Raw genomic sequence first — 21,455 nt, forward strand, 5'->3', positions numbered from 1 at the left:
AAATACTTGTGTATACTTCTATTTATTTCTTCCGTTTTGTCACTCAAACATAGGCTCCAGTTGCAATCCCAGCACTAAAGATAACATAACACACAATAGCCTCATGAAAGAGGGCTGGTCAAATTAGCCCAGCATAGATAACACATTATTTAAAACAATCTAAACCACTGATTACCTTGGACACAAAAAGCTCATCGCACATAAAAATTCTACAATAAATAAACTTATAGGGGTCCAAATAAAACATTTAAAAAAAAAAAAAAAGGGATCTGAATACTTCTATAAAATTGCTATGTACATTAACCATTTAACCTTTTCTGTAACAGGTGAAAAACAGAATTTATGTTTACCTGATAAATTACTTTCTCCAACGGTGTGTCCGGTCCACGGCGTCATCCTTACTTGTGGGATATTCTCTTCCCCAACAGGAAATTGGCAAAGAGCCCAGCAAAGCTGGTCACATGATCCCTCCTAGGCTCCGCCTTCCCCAGTCATTCGACCGACGTAAAGGAGGAAAATTTGCATAGGAGAAATCATATGATACCGTGGTGACTGTAGTTAAAGAAAATAAATTATCAGACCTGATTAAAAAACCAGGGCGGGGCCGTGGACCGGACACACCGTTGGAGAAAGTAATTTATCAGGTAAACATAAATTCTGTTTTCTCCAACATAGGTGTGTCCGGTCCACGGCGTCATCCTTACTTGTGGGAACCAATACCAAAGCTTTAGGACACGGATGAAGGGAGGGAGCAAATCAGGTCACCTAGATGGAAGGCACCACGGCTTGCAAAACCTTTCTCCCAAAAATAGCCTCAGAAGAAGCAAAAGTATCAAATTTGTAAAATTTAGTAAAAGTGTGCAGTGAAGACCAAGTCGCTGCCTTACATATCTGATCAACAGAAGCCTCGTTCTTGAAGGCCCATGTGGAAGCCACAGCCCTAGTGGAATGAGCTGTGATTCTTTCAGGAGGCTGCCGTCCGGCAGTCTCGTAAGCCAATCTGATGATGCTTTTAAGCCAAAAGAGAGAGAGGTAGAAGTTGCTTTTTGACCTCTCCTTTTACCAGAATAAACAACAAACAAGGAAGATGTTTGTCTAAAATCCTTTGTAGCATCTAAATAGAATTTTAGAGCACGAACTACGTCCAAATTGTGCAACAAACGTTCCTTCTTTGAAACTGGATTCGGACACAAAGAAGGCACGACTATCTCCTGGTTAATGTTTTTGTTAGAAACAACTTTCGGAAGAAAACCAGGTTTAGTACGCAAAACCACCTTATCTGCATGGAACACCAGATAAGGAGGAGAACACTGCAGAGCAGATAATTCAGAAACTCTTCTAGCAGAAGAAATTGCAACCAAAAACAAAACTTTCCAAGATAATAACTTAATATCAACGGAATGTAAGGGTTCAAACGGAACCCCCTGAACTGAAAGAACTAAATTGAGACTCCAAGGAGGAGTCAAAGGTTTGTAAACAGGCTTGATTCTAACCAGAGCCTGAACAAAGGCTTGAACATCTGGCACAGCTGCCAGCTTTTTGTGAAGTAACACAGACAAGGCAGAAATCTGTCCCTTCAAGGAACTTGCAGATAATCCTTTCTCCAAACCTTCTTGAAGAAAGGATAGAATCTTAGGAATTTTTATCTTGTCCCAAGGGAATCCTTTAGATTCACACCAACAGATATATTTTTTCCATATTTTGTGGTAGATTTTTCTAGTTACAGGCTTTCTGGCCTGAACAAGGAGTATCAATGACAGAATCTGAGAACCCTCGCTTTGATAAGATCAAGCGTTCAATCTCCAAGCAGTCAGTTGGAGTGAGACCAGATTCGGATGTTCGAACGGACCTTGAACAAGAAGGTCCCGTCTCAAAGGTAGCTTCCATGGTGGAGCCGATGACATTCACCAGGTCTGCATACCAAGTCCTGCGTGGCCACGCAGGAGCTATCAAGATCACTGATGCCCTCTCCTGATTGATCCTGGCTACCAGCCTGGGGATGAGAGGAAACGGCGGGAATACATAAGCTAGTTTGAAGGTCCAAGGTGCTACTAGTGCATCTACTAGAGTCGCCTTGGGATCCCTGGATCTGGACCCGTAGCAAGGAACCTTGAAGTTCTGACGAGAGGCCATCAGATCCATGTCTGGAATGCCCCACAACTGAGTAATTTGGGCAAAGATTTCCGGATGGAGTTCCCACTCCCCCGGATGAAATGTCTGATGACTCAGAAAATCCGCTTCCCAATTTTCCACTCCTGGGATGTGGATTGCAGACAAGTGGCAGGAGTGAGTCTCCGCCCATTGAATGATTTTGGTCACTTCTTCCATCGCCAGGGAACTCCTTGTTCCCCCCTGATGGTTGATGTACGCAACAGTCGTCATGTTGTCTGATTGAAACCGTATGAATTTGGCCTTTGCTAGCTGAGGCCAAGCCTTGAGAGCATTGAATATCGCTCTCAGTTCCAGAATATTTATCGGGAGAAGAGATTCTTCCCGAGACCAAAGACCCTGAGCTTTCAGGGGTCCCCAGACCGCGCCCCAGCCCACCAGACTGGCGTCGGTCGTGACAATGACCCAACTCTGGTCTGCGGAAGCTCATCCCCTGTGACAGGTTGTCCAGGGACAGCCACCAACGGAGTGAATCTCTGGTCCTCTGATCTACTTGTATCGTCGGAGACAAGTCTGTATAATCCCCATTCCACTGACTGAGCATGCACAGTTGTAATGGTCTTAGATGAATTCGCGCAAAAGGAACTATGTCCATTGCCGCTACCATCAAACCTATTACTTCCATGCACTGCGCTATGGAAGGAAGAGGAACAGAATGAAGTATTTGACAAGAGTTTAGAAGTTTTGATTTTCTGGCCTCTGTCAGAAAAATCCTCATTTCTAAGGAGTCTATTATTGTTCCCAAGAAGGGAACCCTTGTTGACGGAGATAGAGAACTTTTTTCTACGTTCACTTTCCACCCGTGAGATCTGAGAAAGGCCAGGACAATGTCCCGTGTGAGCCTTTGCTTGTGGAAGGGACGACGCTTGAATCAGAATGTCGTCCAAGTAAGGTACTACTGCAATGCCCCTTGGTCTTAGCACCGCTAGAAGGGACCCTAGCACCTTTGTGAAAATTATTGGAGCAGTGGCTAATCCGAACGGAAGTGCCACAAACTGGTAATGCTTGTCCAGAAATGCGAACCTTAGGAACCGATGATGTTCCTTGTGGATAGGAATATGTAGATACGCATCCTTTAAATCCACCGTGGTCATGAATTGACCTTCCTGGATGGAAGGAAGAATTGTTTGAATGGTTTCCATTTTGAACGATGGAACCTTGAGAAACTTGTTTAGGATCTTGAGATCTAAGATTGGTCTGAATGTTCCCTCTTTTTTGGGAACTACGAACAGATTGGAGTAGAACCCCATCCCTTGTTCTCCTAATGGAACAGGATGAATCACTCCCATTTTTAACAGGTCTTCTACACAATGTAAGAATGCCTGTTTTTTTATGTGGTCTGAAGACAATTGAGACCTGTGGAACCTCCCCCTCGGGGGAAGCCCCTTGAATTCCAGAAGATAACCTTGGGAGACTATTTCTAGTGCCCAAGGATCCAGAACATCTCTTGCCCAAGCCTGAGCGAAGAGAGAGAGTCTGCCCCCCACCAGATCCGGTCCCGGATCGGGGGCCAACATCTCATGCTGTCTTGGTAGCAGTGGCAGGTTTCTTGGCCTGCTTACCTTTGTTCCAGCCTTGCATTGGCCTGCAGGCTGGCTTGGCTTGAGAAGTATTACCCTCTTGCTTAGAGGACGTAGCACTTGGGGCTGGTCCGTTTCTGCGAAAGGGACGAAAATTAGGTTTATTTTTGGCCTTGAAAGACCTATCCTGAGGAAGGGCGTGGCCCTTGCCCCCAGTGATATCAGAGATAATCTCTTTCAAGTCAGGGCCAAACAGCGTTTTCCCCTTGAAAGGAATGTTAAGCAATTTGTTCTTGGAAGACGCATCCGCTGACCAAGATTTTAGCCAAAGCGCTCTGCGCGCCACAATAGCAAACCCAGAATTTTTCGCCGCTAATCTAGCCAATTGCAAAGTGGCGTCTAGGGTGAAAGAGTTAGCCAATTTGAGAGCATGAATTCTGTCCAAAATCTCCTCATAAGAAGAATCTTTATTGAGCGCCTTTTCTAGTTCATCGAACCAGAAACACGCTGCTGTAGTGACAGGAACAATGCATGAAATTGGTTGTAGAAGGTAACCTTGCTGAACAAACATCTTTTTAAGCAAACCCTCTAATTTTTTATCCATAGGATCTTTGAAAGCACAACTATCTTCTATGGGTATAGTGGTGCGTTTGTTTAGAGTAGAAACCGCCCCCTCGACCTTGGGGACTGTCTGCCATAAGTCCTTTCTGGGGTCGACCATAGGAAACAATTTCTTAAATATAGGGGGAGGGACGAAAGGTATGCCGGGCCTTTCCCATTCTTTGTTTACAATGTCCGCCACCCGCTTGGGTATAGGAAAAGCTTCGGGGGGCCCCGGGGACCTCTAGGAACTTGTCCATTTTACATAATTTCTCTGAAATGACCAAATTCTCACAATCATCCAGAGTAGATAACACCTCCTTAAGCAGGGCGCGGAGATGTTCCAATTTAAATTTGAATGTAATTACATCAGGTTCAGCTTGTTGAGAAATTTTCCCTGAATCTGAAATTTCTCCCTCAGACAAAACCTCCCTGGCCCCCTCAGATTGGTGTAGGGGCACTTCAGAACCAATATCATCAGCGTCCTCATGCTCTTCAGTATTTTCTAAAACAGAGCAGTCGCGCTTTCGCTGATAAGTGGGCATTTTGGCTAAAATGTTTTTGATAGAATTATCCATTACAGCCGTTAATTGTTGCATAGTAAGGAGTATTGGCGCACTAGATGTACTAGGGGCCTCCTGTGTGGGCAAGACTGGTGTAGACGAAGGAGGGGATGATGCAGGTACCATGCTTACTCCCCTCACTTGAGGAATCATCTTGGGCATCATTTTCAGTGTCACATAAATCACATTTATTTAAATGAGAAGGAACCCTGGCTTCCCCACATTCAGAACACAGTCTATCTAGTAGTTCAGACATGTTAAACAGGCATAAACTTGATAACAAAGTACAAAAAACGTTTTTAAAATAAAACCGTTACTGTCACTTTAAATTTTAAACTGAACACACTTTATTACTGCAAATGTGAAAAAGTATGAAGGAATTGTTCAAAATTCACCAAAATTTCACCACAGTGTCTTAAAGCCTTAAAAGTATTGCACACCAAATTTGAAAGCTTTAACTCTTAAAATAACGGAACCGGAGCCGTTTTTATATTTAACCCCTTTACAGTCCCTGGTATCTGCTTTGCTGAGACCCAACCAAGCCCAAAGGGGAATACGATACCAAATGACGCCTTCAGAAAGTCTTTTCTATGTATCAGAGCTCCTCACACATGCATCTGCATGTCATGCTTCCCAAAAACAAGTGCGCAATAGAGGCGCGAAAATGAGGCTCTGCCTATGATTAGGGAAAGCCCCTAGAGAATAAGGTGTCCAATACAGTGCCTGCCGGTTATTTTACATAATTCCCAAGAATAAAATAATTCCTCAAAGCTATGAAGTATTAAAATATGCTTATATATCAATCGTTTTAGCCCAGAAAATGTCTACAGTCTTAAAAGCCCTTGTGAAGCCCTTTTTTTCTTATGTAATAAAAATGGCTTACCGGATCTCATAGGGAAAATGACAGCTTCCAGCATTACATCGTCTTGTTAGAAATGTGTCATACCTCAAGCAGCAAAAGTCTGCTCACTGTTTCCCCCAACTGAAGTTAATTCCTCTCAACAGTCCTGTGTGGAAACAGCCATCGATTTTAGTAACGGTTGCTAAAATCATTTTCCTCTTACAAACAGAAATCTTCATCACCTTTCTGTTTCAGAGTAAATAGTACATACCAGCACTATTTTAAAATAACAAACTCTTGATTGAATAATAAAAACTACAGTTAAACACCAAAAAACTCTAAGCCATCTCCGTGGAGATGTTGCCTGTACAACGGCAAAGAGAATGACTGGGGAAGGCGGAGCCTAGGAGGGATCATGTGACCAGCTTTGCTGGGCTCTTTGCCATTTCCTGTTGGGGGAGAGAATATCCCACAAGTAAGGATGACGCCGTGGACCGGACACACCTATGTTGGAGAAAAGAAGATAGCGATTATGATGTTCTATTTAAAATAATAAATTAAAAATCATTTACCATGTTTTTACGCCTTCCATATTAGCATGATAGAATTTGATTTTTGTAATTGTTGAACTGGGGCTTAAAGTGATTGTAAAGTTGAAGGACTTAAAGGCCAGTATTTATCTCCTTCAGTATTTAGCAGATCAATGATGATCCAGCTTCCTCCAATCGTTGCGTGCCTCAATAGCTGGACGCCAAAGGGGGCACACAACAACTGGAGAAGCCGGATTAGTCATTGATCTGCTTAATACTGAAGGAGATGCGGGCAGAGGATTGGCAGTAAGTTATCAGTAACAAAAAGGTAAGTTTAATGTCTTAAAGTGCCCATGTTTTGAAAAGTATTTTTAAATACTGGCCTTTAAGTCATTCAACTTTACAATCACTTTAACAAAACCTGGGAACACATTGAGCAACTGCTCCAAGACTATTTAAACCTTGTTTTTGAAAAGCTTTAGATTAGCCCTTGATTCCCTCTCATGACAGTCTCAATGGCACAACTTCCTTTTATGAAGGGATGCTACAGTACACAAGACGAGTACAGGCTCACCTGTGCATCTATGATAGCAGCGCACATAAGGAGTCTGTGACCAGGACATCCACGTGTAGATTCTGCTTTGAGCGTGGAATCTGTAGCGACATTGTGTTCTGTTGCAATTGCCCTACCACAGACAACAATCACAGCTCTCCTCTGGCTAAAGCAAGCAGGTGGTTTTAGGTTGTCAGTCTTAAAAGGGATACTAAACCCCAATTTTTTTCTTTCAGGATTCAGATAGAGCATGCAATTTTAAGCAGCTGTCTAATTGACTCCTATTATCACTTTTCCTTTGTTCTCTTGCTATCTTTATTTGAAAAAGCAGGAATTTAAGCTAAGGAGCCGGACCATTTTTGGTTCAGCACCCTGGATAGCCCATGCTGATTGGTGGCTACAATAGGCCACCAATCAGCAAGCGCAACCCAGGTGCTGAAACAAAAATGGCCCAGCTCCTAAATTTAGATTCCTGCTTTTCAAATAAAGATAGCAATCAGACAAAGAAAAATTGATAAAAAGGAGTAAATTAGAAAGTTGTTTAACATTCGGCTAGATTATGAGTTTTGCGTTATGAGTGAAAAAGACTCATAACGCTGCTTTTTCACTACCGCTGATATTACGAGTCTTGTAGGTATAGCTGTACCGCACACTTTTTTGGCCGTAACGAAACATAACTACCACAACTTTCCAAAAGTCCTTTTCAATGGGACTCCCATAGTGCCGGTATTACGAGTTTTGCCTGGGAGGCCAAAAAGTGAGCGGTACAGCCTATACCGTCAAGATTCGTACAGCCATCTATAGTCAGTAGTTATGAGTTTACGTTACAAATCTGTAGCATAAAACTCATAACTAAAGTGTTAAAAAGTACACTAACACCCATAAAACTACCTATTAACCCCTAAACCGAGGCCCTCCTGCATCACAAACACTATAATAAAAATATTAACCCCTAATCTGACGCTCCGGACAACGCCACCACTATAAAACATAACCCCTAAACCGCTGCACTCCCGCATCGTAAACACTAGTTAAATATTATTAACCCATAATCTGCCGCCCCGTCACAGCCGCCACTATACTAAAGTTATTAACCCCTAAACCTAACCCTAAGTCTAACCCTAACACCCCTAACTTTAATATAATTAAAATAAATCTAATTAAAAATTACTATCATTAACTAAATAATTTCTATTTAAAACTAAATACTTACCTATAAAATAAACCCTAAGCTAGCTACAATATAACTAATAGTTACATTGTAGCTAGCTTAGGGTTTATTTTTATTTTACAGGAAAGTTTGTATTTATTTTAACTAGGTAGACTAGTTAATAAACAGTTATTAAAGGGACACTGTACCCAAATTTTTTCTTTCGTGATTCAGATAGAGCATGAAATTTTAAGCAACTTTCTAATTTACTCCTATTATCAAATGTTCTTCATTCTCTTGGTATCTTTATTTGAAATGCAAGAAAGTAAGTTTAGATGCCGGCCCATTTTTGGTGATCAACCTGGGTTGTTCTTGCTGATTGGTGGATAAACTCATCCTCCAATAAAAAAGTGCTGTCCAGAGTTCTGAATAAAAAAAAAAAGCTTAGATGTCTTCTTTTTAAAATAAAGATAGCAAGAGAACGAAGAAAAATTAATAGGAATAAATTAGAAAGTGGCTTAAAATGTCATGCTCTATCTGAATCATGAAAGAAATAATTTGGGTTCAGTGTCTCTAACTATTTACTATCTAGTTAAAATAAATACAAATTTACCTGTAAAATAAAACTTAAAAACTTATACTTAAAACTCCAGTCCCATTCCAAAGAGTACTACCCTCCATAATCTTCCGACACTTCTCTACCGACCTCCTGTGACGAAAGGCAAAGAATGACTGGGGTATGAGGGAAGTGAGGGAGATAGTTAAGCCTTTGGCTGGGGTGTCTGACTCCTCCGGGTGGCCAAGTTCTAAATTACCAAAAGTAATGAATGCAGCGGTGGACTCTCCCCGTTTAAGAAGAAAATATACATTGTTACAAAAACACTCCCAGATGGGCTAAATAAAAATGGACCATATACAAAACATTTATGCAAAGATAAATGTAGTGTACAGTGTCCGTTTAATATAACAGTGCTGATTGTGCAAAACTGGGGAATAGATAATAAAAGGGATTATCAATCTTTTTAAACAAAAAAATAATAAATCAGAGACTCGCTTTAATTGAGATCACCACACTTACACAAAGGGTTCAATTTATCAAGCCAGGGCAGACAAGGGTGTACATATTCGCCCCTGTGGGCCCCAGCTCTCCTCTGGCGGGCAGCAATGCGCTGCCGGAATTTAAGATTGCACATGAGCACTATTTTGCGCTTGCATACAATCCTGCCCCCTGCCCATCACATGTAGGCAGGAGCTGTCAATCTACCTGGTCTGACGAGACCAGGGAGATAGAGCCCAAAGTAAGCTAAAATCGAGCAATTATGTCTGCCTCTCTTGCTGTTAGCTGCACCAGTCACCACAGTAGTAAATTAGCTTCAGCAGATACCAGAGCTATAAAATCGGACCTCTCTCACACTGCTCTGTGCAGGATCATGTTTTACGCAGCAGTGTGTAAGACGTTAAAAGGATACTAATCACTGAGGACCTCAACTAAATACTTAGAATTGTTTTTTAGTTCTGAGCACCAATATCAGAAATTTTTTTATTGTGAAAGTCTCTTATTCATAGAGCACAGCCAACCCATATTGTTCTTGTAATGCCAGCTTTTTTTCATTTGGAGAAGTTTCCGATTATTCTACACAATTAAATTTACAACAATCTGTCTAGTGCCTAAAATGGGTAGCTATCGTCTCAATTTTCTAACTGGATCCTATGTTTCATATAATGTTATATCCTTTGTTAAAGGGGCATAACACCCCAAACATTTCTCTCTTAGGTAGAGTGTTAATAAAAAAAAATGTCTTCTATTTGTTCACTTCATATCCTATGTTAAAGGGACACTCAGGTTAAATTAAATGTTCACAATTCAGATACATCATGTAATTTTAAACAACTTTCCAATTTACTTCCATTAAAAAAATGTGCACAGTCTTTTATATTTACACTTTTTGAGTCACCAGATCCTACTGAGCATGTGCAAGAATTCACAGACTATACGTATATGCATTTGTGATTGGCTGATTGCTATCACATGGTACAAGGGGAGTGGAAATATACATAACTTTGAAATTTGTTATAAAAGAATCTACTACTCATTTGAAGTTCAGACTAAGTGCTATTGCATTGTATTGTTATCTTGCATTTTTTGAGTATGCAAATCTAATGTGTTGACTGGTCCTTTAAGAAACAGGTAGGAATATGTAGGAGTGTGCACGTGGAACAATACATGGCAGCAGTTTCATAACATACATTTGTAAGAACAGAAGGTGGCAGCAGTGTTATTTGGCATGTACTACAGAAATATGTTTGTTAGCTATGTATCGCTTTAACAAAGAATGACATGAGAACGAAGGAAGTAAACTGAAAACTTTTTTTTTTAAATGATCTCTTCTGTCTAAATCACAAAAAGATTATATTTTTTTTTTTTTTTACAGTGTTACTGCGGGTTCTTCAGTTACAAATAAAATGTGTTAACCTGTGATGTAAGTCTACAAACCTATTGGTCTATACTCTATATAAAGAAAATAATTTTACTAAGCTACAAACATTTTTATTATGAAGGTTTCTCATATTCATTTAACAAAAATGCTATGTACATAGAGATTTGTCAAAATACAATATAGGTTTTGGATTACGGCAAAACAAGAAGACAAGACAGATGTTACTTGAGAATAAAATGCCACGTAACATTTAACTTCTAAGTTCCAGATGCAGCAGGTTTGGGAAGTGAAAATGTAAGCATGTCTTGCGTGTCAATGGACAGGTTTAGATTGTCCAAATACATATACAGAAGTTAACAAGGAGATGGAAGGACAGAATACCCTATTTGTGACAAGGATTAATGATCAGGAATAGCACTTAAAGACAAAAGCTTAGTAAAAGTAAAGATACAATAGCTTACCCATATTATTAGTGGAGTGCGAGTCCTGTAAATGATCACCGACACCTGAGTTTAGTGGAACAGATGCAGAAGGGACAACTGCACTTTTGGCTTTCTTCTTACTCTTCCTTTCTTTTACATGCCACTCATCTTCATCTTCATCACTTTCACTCAACTCATCAAACCCAAAATATTTTATCCTATAGTTGGACTGACCATATTTTGAGCCTCCTTCGTCACTACAACCTTCATCCTGGTCCTCAAACCCAAAAAATTCCAACTTAGCATCTTTCTTAGATTTGGTGTTGCCTGGACGAAACCTGGTGGTTGTTTTTGTCGTTGCAATATCTGCTTTCTTTCGGAGACGTCCTGCTTCTCCTAGATCCGGTGTTGGGGTGGTTGTAAACTCATCAATGCTACGATCCAGGCTATCCTGTATTGTAACATTACAAACAGATAAACAAGATGGATGCAAAACTGTATAGTCTCTAGTCCGTCCAGTTGTTCTGGTCCCACTATTCAAACCGGTGTTAAAAGGGTTCACTTTTTCTTTATCGGAAGCATTCAGTTTGCCTCCTGAATTACTAGATCCATCTAACAGCATGTCAAAATTTGAGGACCCCTGTGATTGCTTTGTCTTGTTAGACCTACAATATGTCCTACAATTGCCGAGCTTAACACCACTTTGTAGAACATCCTCACTCAATTCCTCTTCAGTGTTGCCCATTTGATCCTTATCTTCCAAACTATCAAATTTTATTTCAAAAACATTGTTTCCATCGAAATTTAACTCATAGTCTGATGTTTTAGAGTTTTCTGGTACATCCCAATCAAACATTACCGAATTCAGCATCTCTTTTGGATGCTCCTGTAACAGAGAGTCAGATCTTTTTCCAACGGCAAAATCCCAATCGTCATACGGACTAGCATCGGTGGTAAAACAAGAAATTATTGAATCCACCGTTTTCTTGGTGTCGTTATCAGCCTTTGTAACAAAACTAGAAATCAAAGTTTCAACAGGTTTCTTGTCGTCATCGACTTTCTTTGGAACAGAACAACTATTTTTGTCATCCTTAAAACTGGGCATGATACCTAAACGAAAAAAAAAAAAAGTTGTATTTATTAGCCATTAATGCACAATTTGCAGTGTTAATTAAAAGGGACATGAAACACAAAAAGTTTTTCATTATTCGGATTCAACTTTCTAATTAATCAAATTTTCTTTTTCTTGGTATCTTTTGTTGAAAAGCAGTGACGCTGGCATAGGAGTCGGCCCATTTCTGGAGCACTATATGGCAGCAGTTTTGTAATATTAACCATTTACAAGAGCACAATATGGCAGCAGTATTTCATGTCATGTATTATTATTATTATTATTATTATTATTATTATCGGTTATTTGTAGAGCGCCAACAGATTCCGCAGCACTCCAGACACCTACCTAGGTATCGCTTCATCAAAGAATACCATGAAAACTGAGCAAATTTAATAGATGAAAATCAGGTTTTTGTTTTTTTTTAATTGTATGTCTGTCTAAATCACAAAATTAAATTTTGGCCATTACATCCCTTTAAAAAAAGCAGGCAAAATAAAATGACTCAATTACGTTTTTTTTGTGCTACCTTAGTAGGAAAATTATACTTAAAAGCATTTGTTTGGCTTTAGAAATGATTATCCATGCATTGTGCTGCGATAGCAATAATTATCTATGTATGAGATGGTAAGGGATGATTGGGTCCGAAGCAGATATTTAAAAAAAAAAAAAAAAAAGTAGAAAAACAGACAACTGAGAGTCAGAGTGCAAGGTCACTAACATCCACCAGCTCCGTGATGTCGTCATGGAGTGGAAGAGGACTCCAGTGGCAACCTTTAACCCTCTTGGGCATGGAGTTCACCAGAGCTTCAAAGGGACAGTAAACCCCAAAACATTATTTCATTATATTTAGATAAATACAATTTTTTTAAAAGTTTCCAATTTACTTCTATTATCAAATTTGTTTTGTACTCCTGTTATTCCTTGTTGAAGGGATACCTAGGTAGGTAGTGTGCACATGCCTGAAGCACTACATGACAGAAATAGTGCTGCCATCTAGTGCTCCTGCTGATGTATAACTTTGTTGCAAAACTGCTGCCATATAGTGTTGTGGACACGTGCACACTCATGAGCTTACATCCCAGCTTTTCAACAAAGGATAACAAGAAAACGAAGAAAATTTGATAACAGAAGAAAAATTAGAAAGTTGTTTAAAATTGTATGTTCTACCAGAATCATGAAAGAAAGAAAAATGGGTTTTATGTCCCTTTAAGCTGGAAAATTAATGGTGGCCACACAAAATATTGACACTTTGGGCCCAATTTGGACATTTCCACTTAGAGGTGTACTCACTTTTGTTGCCAACAGTTTAGACAATAATGGCTGTGTGTTGAGTTATTTTGAGGTGACAGCAAATTTACACTGTTATATAGGCTGCACACTCACTACTTTACATTGTAGCAAAGTGTCATTTCTTCAGTGTTGTCACATACAAAGATATAATCAAATATTTACAAAAATGTGAGGGGTGCACTCACTATAGTGAGATACTGTGTATACACACACACATATACACACACACACATATACACACACATACAGATGGAACAGAACTGCAAGTTACCATCTGTATTATTCCTTAGCTTCATAACTAAGTTTTCAGGTCATCAGGGTACATTTTATAAATTGTCCAGGTCAGTGTAAATTTACCAGTAAGTTTTTTAACTGCTTTAATCTTTGGAAAGAGCAGCACAATGGTTTAATACAAATTTTTTTAAAAAGTAGGGATCGGATTAATCATAAAGGCAAAGCTGAAGTTAGCGTCTAAAAAAAAAAAAGAAATCAAACCTTTTCCTGTTCCATGCAAAAGGTTATTGAGCTATTACAGGTAATTAAATGTCTCCCTAAAAAGGAGGGGAATAATGGCACATGAACCTTTGCCGTTGATAAACAAGCAGAAGACACTTCCCTACAGGTTTTTATTATGCAATTTACATCTGGATTACCGATTTATCTTTGGGGAAAGGTTGTTTTATTTGAGCACTAATTTTATATCTATAAATCTCACTTCTGACACTATCTTATATGACGTTCCATACTTATCACTGCACAAATCATAATAGCTCAACCTCTCCCAAATACACAATATAGTCAGGTCTTCCTTAGGGCTAAAAACCTGCTGTTGTGCCTTAAAAATGTCCATGATAAATGTGTTTTATCACTGTATTTTACTAGTTAAGGGTGAAAAGTTAAAAGCCTATACACATACAATAAATTATATATATATATAATTTTTTTTTTTTTTTTTTTTTTTTAAATAATACAGTGAGTGAAGCCGTTTAATGGAGACTGTATTTAACTAGCACCCAGGTAGGTGCTGATTCAAGGTGTGATATATACACACACACATACTTGCTCCTAGTTGCTTAACAAATTTGTCAACAATGCAGCTTATTCACTAAAAAGGTATCTTCTCTCTTCATTCTATAGTGAAACAGTTACATCTTGGGAAGCAACAATTTTGAACACTGACTTTAGGACGTACATCACCCCTACTATAAAACGGTCTCAGCATAATACTTAGAGCCATTAGGAAGGTTCCTATGCATCCTTTGCATGTGCAGGCAGGTATACTTTGTCGAAAAGCAGGAAAGTGTAGGAGAGTGCACGTGACAATATATGGCATCAATTTTATAACTATGTTGTACATATGCAAAAGCACTAAGTGGCATTGTTTCCCGTCATATACTGCGCCAGAAATGTGGTATCTTTAAAAAAAAAATATATATATATATATATATATATATATATATATATATATATATATATATATATATATATATATATATATATATATATATATATATATTTTATTTTCAAAATAGGACTGCACTCACTGGATTTAAGCATAAAAACTTATTTTATTGTGGTAACGTTTCGGAATCCACAGACTCCTTCCTCAGACCAGTACAAACATGCAAGTGAACATAGTGCCTTATATATACAATAAGCCCCACCCATCTAACAATATGTGTGTGAATTGCGCCAAAACCCCATAAGGAGGGACTTAAGGCAGTGGCATTGACACGATTACCATATGTGGGACCACCTATCTCTCTGATTCTGGACCTATTGGAGAAATGCTTAACCTTGAATTATTTCCGTTTTGAAAATACATTTTACCAGCAATTGACGGGGACAGCCATGGGATCAAACATGGCCCCGTCATATGCCAACTTGTATATGGAACAGTTTGAACGTGAAATCATTGATATCTATAACATCGACACAGTGAAATACTACAAAAGGTACATTGACGATGTCTTTTTCATATGGCATGGTACAAAAGACACTCTGGTGGATTGGGTCACCCACATAAATGCGATTGAGACCCCAATCAAATTTGAACTTAAATACGGGAACTACATTGACTTTCTAGACCTTAGGATTTACAAAAAACAAGGCACATTACTCACAACTCTCTACACTAAACCAAATGACCGGAACTCAATACTCGAAGCATCCAGTAACCACCCTCCCCACACCAGAAAAGCAATTATAAAGTCACAAATGATTAGAGTGTTAAGAAACAATACTGAAGCCAGCAATCGTGAAACACAACTAAATATGATGACTGAAAAGTTCTTACAAAGGGGCTACAGTATGGAACTCATACAAAATGTTATTGCTGAGGTAGTCACTCGTGGAATGAATCCGGTAGACCAACAGGAGAAGCCAAAGAAAGACAGGATGATTTTCACCACGACCTTCAACAAAGGAAAGGATAAGATGGCTGAGAATATTAGGAAAAGATGGGAGATCTTAACTACAGACCCTAACCTACCATTTAAGCATATGGATCCTCCCATCATGGGCTACAGACAGGGAAGGAGCCTAAGAGATCTACTCATGTCCACAGACCCCCAGCAGTGCTATAATAAACAACAATGGCTAAAGACTAAGAAAAAGGGTTGCTACAGGTGTTTGGGATGCACAACATGCAGTGGGATGATCCCGTGTAAAGTCTTCAGACATCCACACACAACCCAGAAATATACAATAAGACATTTCATTACCTGCACAACCTCTCATGTTATTTATCTGCTCAGCTGTTGTTGTGGCCTATATTATGTAGGAAAAATGACGGACAACGCAAGACTCAGGATGGCGAACCACAGATCAGCCATAAGGAGCGCCCTGGACAAAGGGATATCTGACCAACCCGTGGCACGCCATTTCCTTATGGCCAAACATAAGGTGACGGACCTAAGATTCGTCCTGATTGACCACGTTCCACCACTTAAACGAGGAGGTGACAGGGACAAAGCATTACTTCAGAGGGAAACGAGGTGGATACACAGACTTGGTACCCTACATCCTAAGGGCCTAAATATGTCTAATAATTGGCATTGCTTCCTCTGATAGCAATGTGGAGTGGTTAAATACCACTGATCCCATACCTGTGATGATTTACCCGTGGTGAATCACCCGCTATAGTGGGACACATGATAGAGCTTGATATCCAACCAGGGATAGTCACTTGTTGCTCTGAGATACACACTAAGATGGACCGCCTCGATCTTGACTAGACATGAGGGTTGGAATACTAACCAGTGTGTTTCATGTTACATAATGTGATACACACTAGATTGGGCCTCCTTACCACTCATGAGTCTCTATTTTGGCCTTTTCAGAGGTGGCTTATACGAATGAACACATGAGAATGGAGGGCACTTAAATAATGTTAGGGTACCGCGACACCTCCCCGAACTCAATATGAACATAACTCTGATTTTGTCATGGAGTCATCTGTCACCAGAATGAAGTTCTGTGACCACTATACCACCACCTTAAAAAAGGAGTTAGCACCTTGTAATGACATATATGGACTAGAACTAAACTAGATTACATGTCCTTCCTTGATTGCCAATTATAAATAGTGAACCAATGATACGTTTTGAGGTTCAGCTATATGGACACAATGGTGTCCAGACACAAGGAGTTAATACTGTTATACAAATGTTATGCTAACTAGTATCCTGAGATATATACTCATTGTGTTAGTCTTTGTCTGATATATGCTTAAAACTTAAGAAATAATGCGATATGCTACCTTATTTGATGAGATATGTGGGATATCATAATGTGTTGGACCGTAAATGTTGTGTTGCTTCTAGTGGAAGTGTTAGTTGTATTTATATTTAGTTTCATCTTTATTTGTATTTTTGTTTTTTTGTGTTTCTTATATGACCCATTTGCTACTACAGCTGCTGTAACCTGACAAGGGATGGCTACTAGGTCCTTAGCAACTATCCCCCAATAGCTAAATGGGTGACAAAACACTTTAACTATGCACTATAAGTTGTGCAGTAGGTAAATTATTCCCTACCGGAGTAAGCCTTAATACCTTGCCCTTTTACATTTGATACGGCCTCCCTTTTAGATGATATTGGGTGATCTAGTGCTTTATTGCAGCATGGCCACTTAACACTCACTATTTTGCTCACACTACTCTGATAATACGGTCGTGGCTTGAAGTTGTATAACGCACCGCGGTTACCATGACTACAAACAGAATCGCAAGCCGGGTGACGTCAGCCGCATATGCTAATTAGCCATGCGGTTTGAGGAATTACACCACAGACGCCGGAGTTCACTACTCAGCGTCTCCGAGACGCATAACTTGGCACTTGACAGCAACATATATATCTATTTGGCAGACCACAACTAACATATCGGACTGGGGATACTGGCATTTTAACACAAGGTATGTTCCTATACGGAGGTGACAGCTATTATTTTCAGTAGTAATAAAGATCTGATAAGACCTCATAAATATGATAAATATGATGCGATTACAAAAACAGTGGCATAGATCTACTATGATTCTCCAATTCTGTGTAACGCTTATTTAAACAATAGGTGATATGGTGACTGTGTAATAACCACAACTATGGACGTAAACAGACTCATATAAGAAACCAGCTAGCTGTAAATTAGGGATAGATTATTGTGACTTAATTTTTCCATGCTAAATGTGACCTTGTAACATGAATCTCATGCTGGATTACTGTTAACACACTATAACCTGATGTTGCAAACGTTGTTCTACAGGGATATACATTGCTATAATGATATGTTTGTATTTTTGCTCAATATATTTTACTATCTTAGTAGTATGGCAATATTGTTTGGTAGAGGGGGTCATCACCATGACAACCACGGTTTTGGCGCAATTCACACACATATTGTTAGATGGGTGGGGCTTATTGTATATATAAGGCACTATGTTCACTTGCATGTTTGTACTGGTCTGAGGAAGGAATCTGTGGATTCCGAAACGTTACCACAATAAAATAAGTTTTTATGCTTAAATCCAGTGAGTGCAGTCCTATTTTGAAAATACTGTGAATATTACTGACCTGGCACCCTGGTCGATGACTGGAGGAGATTGTGAGTGCAGATACACATGGAGGATATATATATATATATATATATATATATATATATATATATATATATATATATATATATATATATATATATATATATACACACACACACACAGGGAGTGCAGAATTATTAGGCAAATGAGTATTTTGACCACATCATCCTCTTTATGCATGTTGTCTTACTCCAAGCTGTATAGGCTCGAAAGCCTACTACCAATTAAGCATATTAGGTGATGTGCATCTCTGTAATGAGAAGGGGTGTGGTCTAATGACATCAACACCCTATATCAGGTGTGCATAATTATTAGGCAACTTCCTTTCCTTTGGCAAAATGGGTCAAAAGAAGGACTTGACAGGCTCAGAAAAGTCAAAAATAGTGAGATATCTTGCAGAGGGATGCAGCACTCTTAAAATTGCAAAGCTTCTGAAGCGTGATCATCGAACAATCAAGCGTTTCATTCAAAATAGTCAACAGGGTCGCAAGAAGCGTGTGGAAAAACCAAGGAGCAAAATAACTGCCCATGAACTGAGAAAAGTCAAGCGTGCAGCTGCCACTTGCCACCAGTTTGGCCATATTTCAGAGCTGCAACATCACTGGAGTGCCCAAAAGCACAAGGTGTGCAATACTCAGAGACATGGCCAAGGTAAGAAAGGCTGAAAGACGACCACCACTGAACAAGACACTCAAGACTGGGCCAAGAAATATCTCAAGACTGATTTTTCTAAGGTTTTATGGACTGATGAAATGAGAGTGAGTCTTGATGGGCCAGATGGATGGGCCCGTGGCTGGATTGGTAAAGGGCAGAGAGCTCCAGTCCGACTCAGACGCCAGCAAGGTGGAGGTGGAGTACTGGTTTGGGCTGGTATCATCAAAGATGAGCTTGTGGGGCCTTTTCGGGTTGAGGATGGAGTCAAGCTCAACTCCCAGTCCTACTGCCAGTTTCTGGAAGACACCTTCTTCAAGCAGTGGTACAGGAAGAAGTCTGCATCCTTCAAGAAAAACATGATTTTCATGCAGGACAATGCTCCATCACACGCGTCCAAGTACTCCACAGCGTGGCTGGCAAGAAAGGGTATAAAAGAAGAAAATCTAATGACATGGCCTCCTTGTTCACCTGATCTGAACCCCATTGAGAACCTGTGGTCCATCATCAAATGTGAGATTTACAAGGAGGGAAAACAGTACACCTCTCTGAACAGTGTCTGGGAGGCTGTGGTTGCTGCTGCACGCAATGTTGATGGTGAACAGATCAAAACACTGACAGAATCCATGGATGGCAGGCTTTTGAGTGTCCTTGCAAAGAAAGGTGGCTATATTGGTCACTGATTTGTTTTTGTTTTGTTTTTGAATGTCAGAAATGTATATTTGTGAATGTTGAGATGTTATATTGGTTTCACTGGAAAAAATAAATAATTGAAATGGGTATATATTTGTTTTTTGTTAAGTTGCCTAATAATTATGCACAGTAATAGTCACCTGCACACACAGATATCCCCCTAAAATAGCTATAACTAAAAACAAACTAAAAACTACTTCCAAAACTATTCAGCTTTGATATTAATGAGTTTTTTGGGTTCATTGAAAACATGGTTGTTGTTCAATAATAAAATTAATCCTCAAAAATACAACTTGCCTAATAATTCTGCACTCCCTGTATATATATATATATATATATATATATATATATATATATATATATATATATATATATATATATATATATATATATATATATATATATATATATACACACACACACACACACACACACACACACATACACATACTTATATATACTATGAGAACAAAGCAAATTTGAGAACCAAAATAAATTGGAAGCTTTTTTTTTTTTTTTTTTTAAGGGACAGTAGTCAAACTTCATCTTCCAAGCTTCAGATAGGGCATGCAATGATAAACTGTCCATTTTACTTTTATCATTAAATTTGCTTTGTTCTCTTGGTATTCTTTGTTGTAAGCTAAACCTAGGTAGGCTCATATGCTAATTTCTAAGCCCTTGAAGGCCGCCTCTGCATTTTGAGTTTTCACAGCTAGACCATGCTAGTTCACGTGTGCCATAACATTGTGCTCATGCCCGTGGAGTTACCTAGCAGTCAGCACTGATTGGCTAAAATGCAAGTCTGTCAATAGAACTGAAGGCCACAGTCAGCAGAGCCTTAGATACAAGGTAATCACAGAGGTAAAAAAAAATATTAATATAACTATTATGCAAAACTGGGGAATGGATAAGAAAGGGATTATCTATCTTTTTAAACAATACAAATTCTGCAGTAGACTGTCCCTTTAATAGTATGTTCTATCTGAATAACAAAAGAAAAAATGTGTTTATGTCCCTTTTAAGTGGGGCGTGGATGTCAAAATTAAAAATACCATAGCTCACATACAGCAATTTTAAGAAACCTTTTCAATTTACTTCAAGCATTAAATTCACTTTTTTCTCTTTGTATCCTTTGAAAATATATCTAGGAAGGCTCAGGAGCAGCAATGTACAAATGGTAGCTTGTTGTTGATTGGTTGCTACAAACAAGACGTGTTTATCTAGCTCTCAGCAGTGCATTGCTTTAGTTTTGTTTACTGCCGAACGCAGCCACTTGCGGAATTTGGCTCATTTCCGAGCTGGATTTCTTCTTGTGTTCTGTGTAACTGTAAATCCAGATCTTAGTGTGTTGCATTTTAAGAAGCAGCAGCCCAGATCCAAAAAGAGCTGAACGCTGCAAGCAGTCACCTTTTTCCGCATCTGACAGTGAACGAAACTGTCAAATGTACGTCTAATTGATGCAATGAAACTGATTTTATCTATGTGTTTAACAACTATGTGCTTATCCTCTACAAAAGTGTTAGAGTATAATGTGATCATTACTTCTGTCACACAACTATATCGCAAAACATTTAAAAAAAAAAAAATGTCTAAAACACGAAGTCTTCCAGCACGGGTCACCTATTCCCCTAAAACATGTCTCACACAATGCCTAAGTTTGTAAGACATCGGTGTAAACGCCTGCACAGTGCGTTATATTGTACACTTGCCATCTGCTCATCTCTTGTATCTTTATACTCTCAAAGGAAACATTCCTAATTACAAAATACGCTGATGTTTAACCATCCACAGAAACAGATCAATAAGAGATATATGGAGAACTAAGCAGA

At 39.1% G+C, this 21,455-nt stretch overlaps 1 protein-coding gene across 3 annotated transcripts in view; it reads right to left on the reverse strand.

Annotated features, from left to right (window-relative positions):
- The window catches only part of WAPL (WAPL cohesin release factor), a 326,703-nt gene that overhangs the window by 291,334 nt on the left and 13,914 nt on the right, over positions 1-21,455 (reverse strand). For all 3 annotated transcript variants that reach the window (XM_053692042.1, XM_053692040.1, XM_053692041.1), the window contains one exon: positions 10,826-11,896. In XM_053692042.1, the coding sequence (XP_053548017.1) occupies positions 10,826-11,896 (1,071 nt within the window). The remainder of the gene's footprint in view (positions 1-10,825; positions 11,897-21,455) is intronic.

This window comes from Bombina bombina, chromosome 9, assembly GCF_027579735.1.
Source record: "Bombina bombina isolate aBomBom1 chromosome 9, aBomBom1.pri, whole genome shotgun sequence".
NCBI classification, from domain to species: domain Eukaryota; kingdom Metazoa; phylum Chordata; class Amphibia; order Anura; family Bombinatoridae; genus Bombina; species Bombina bombina.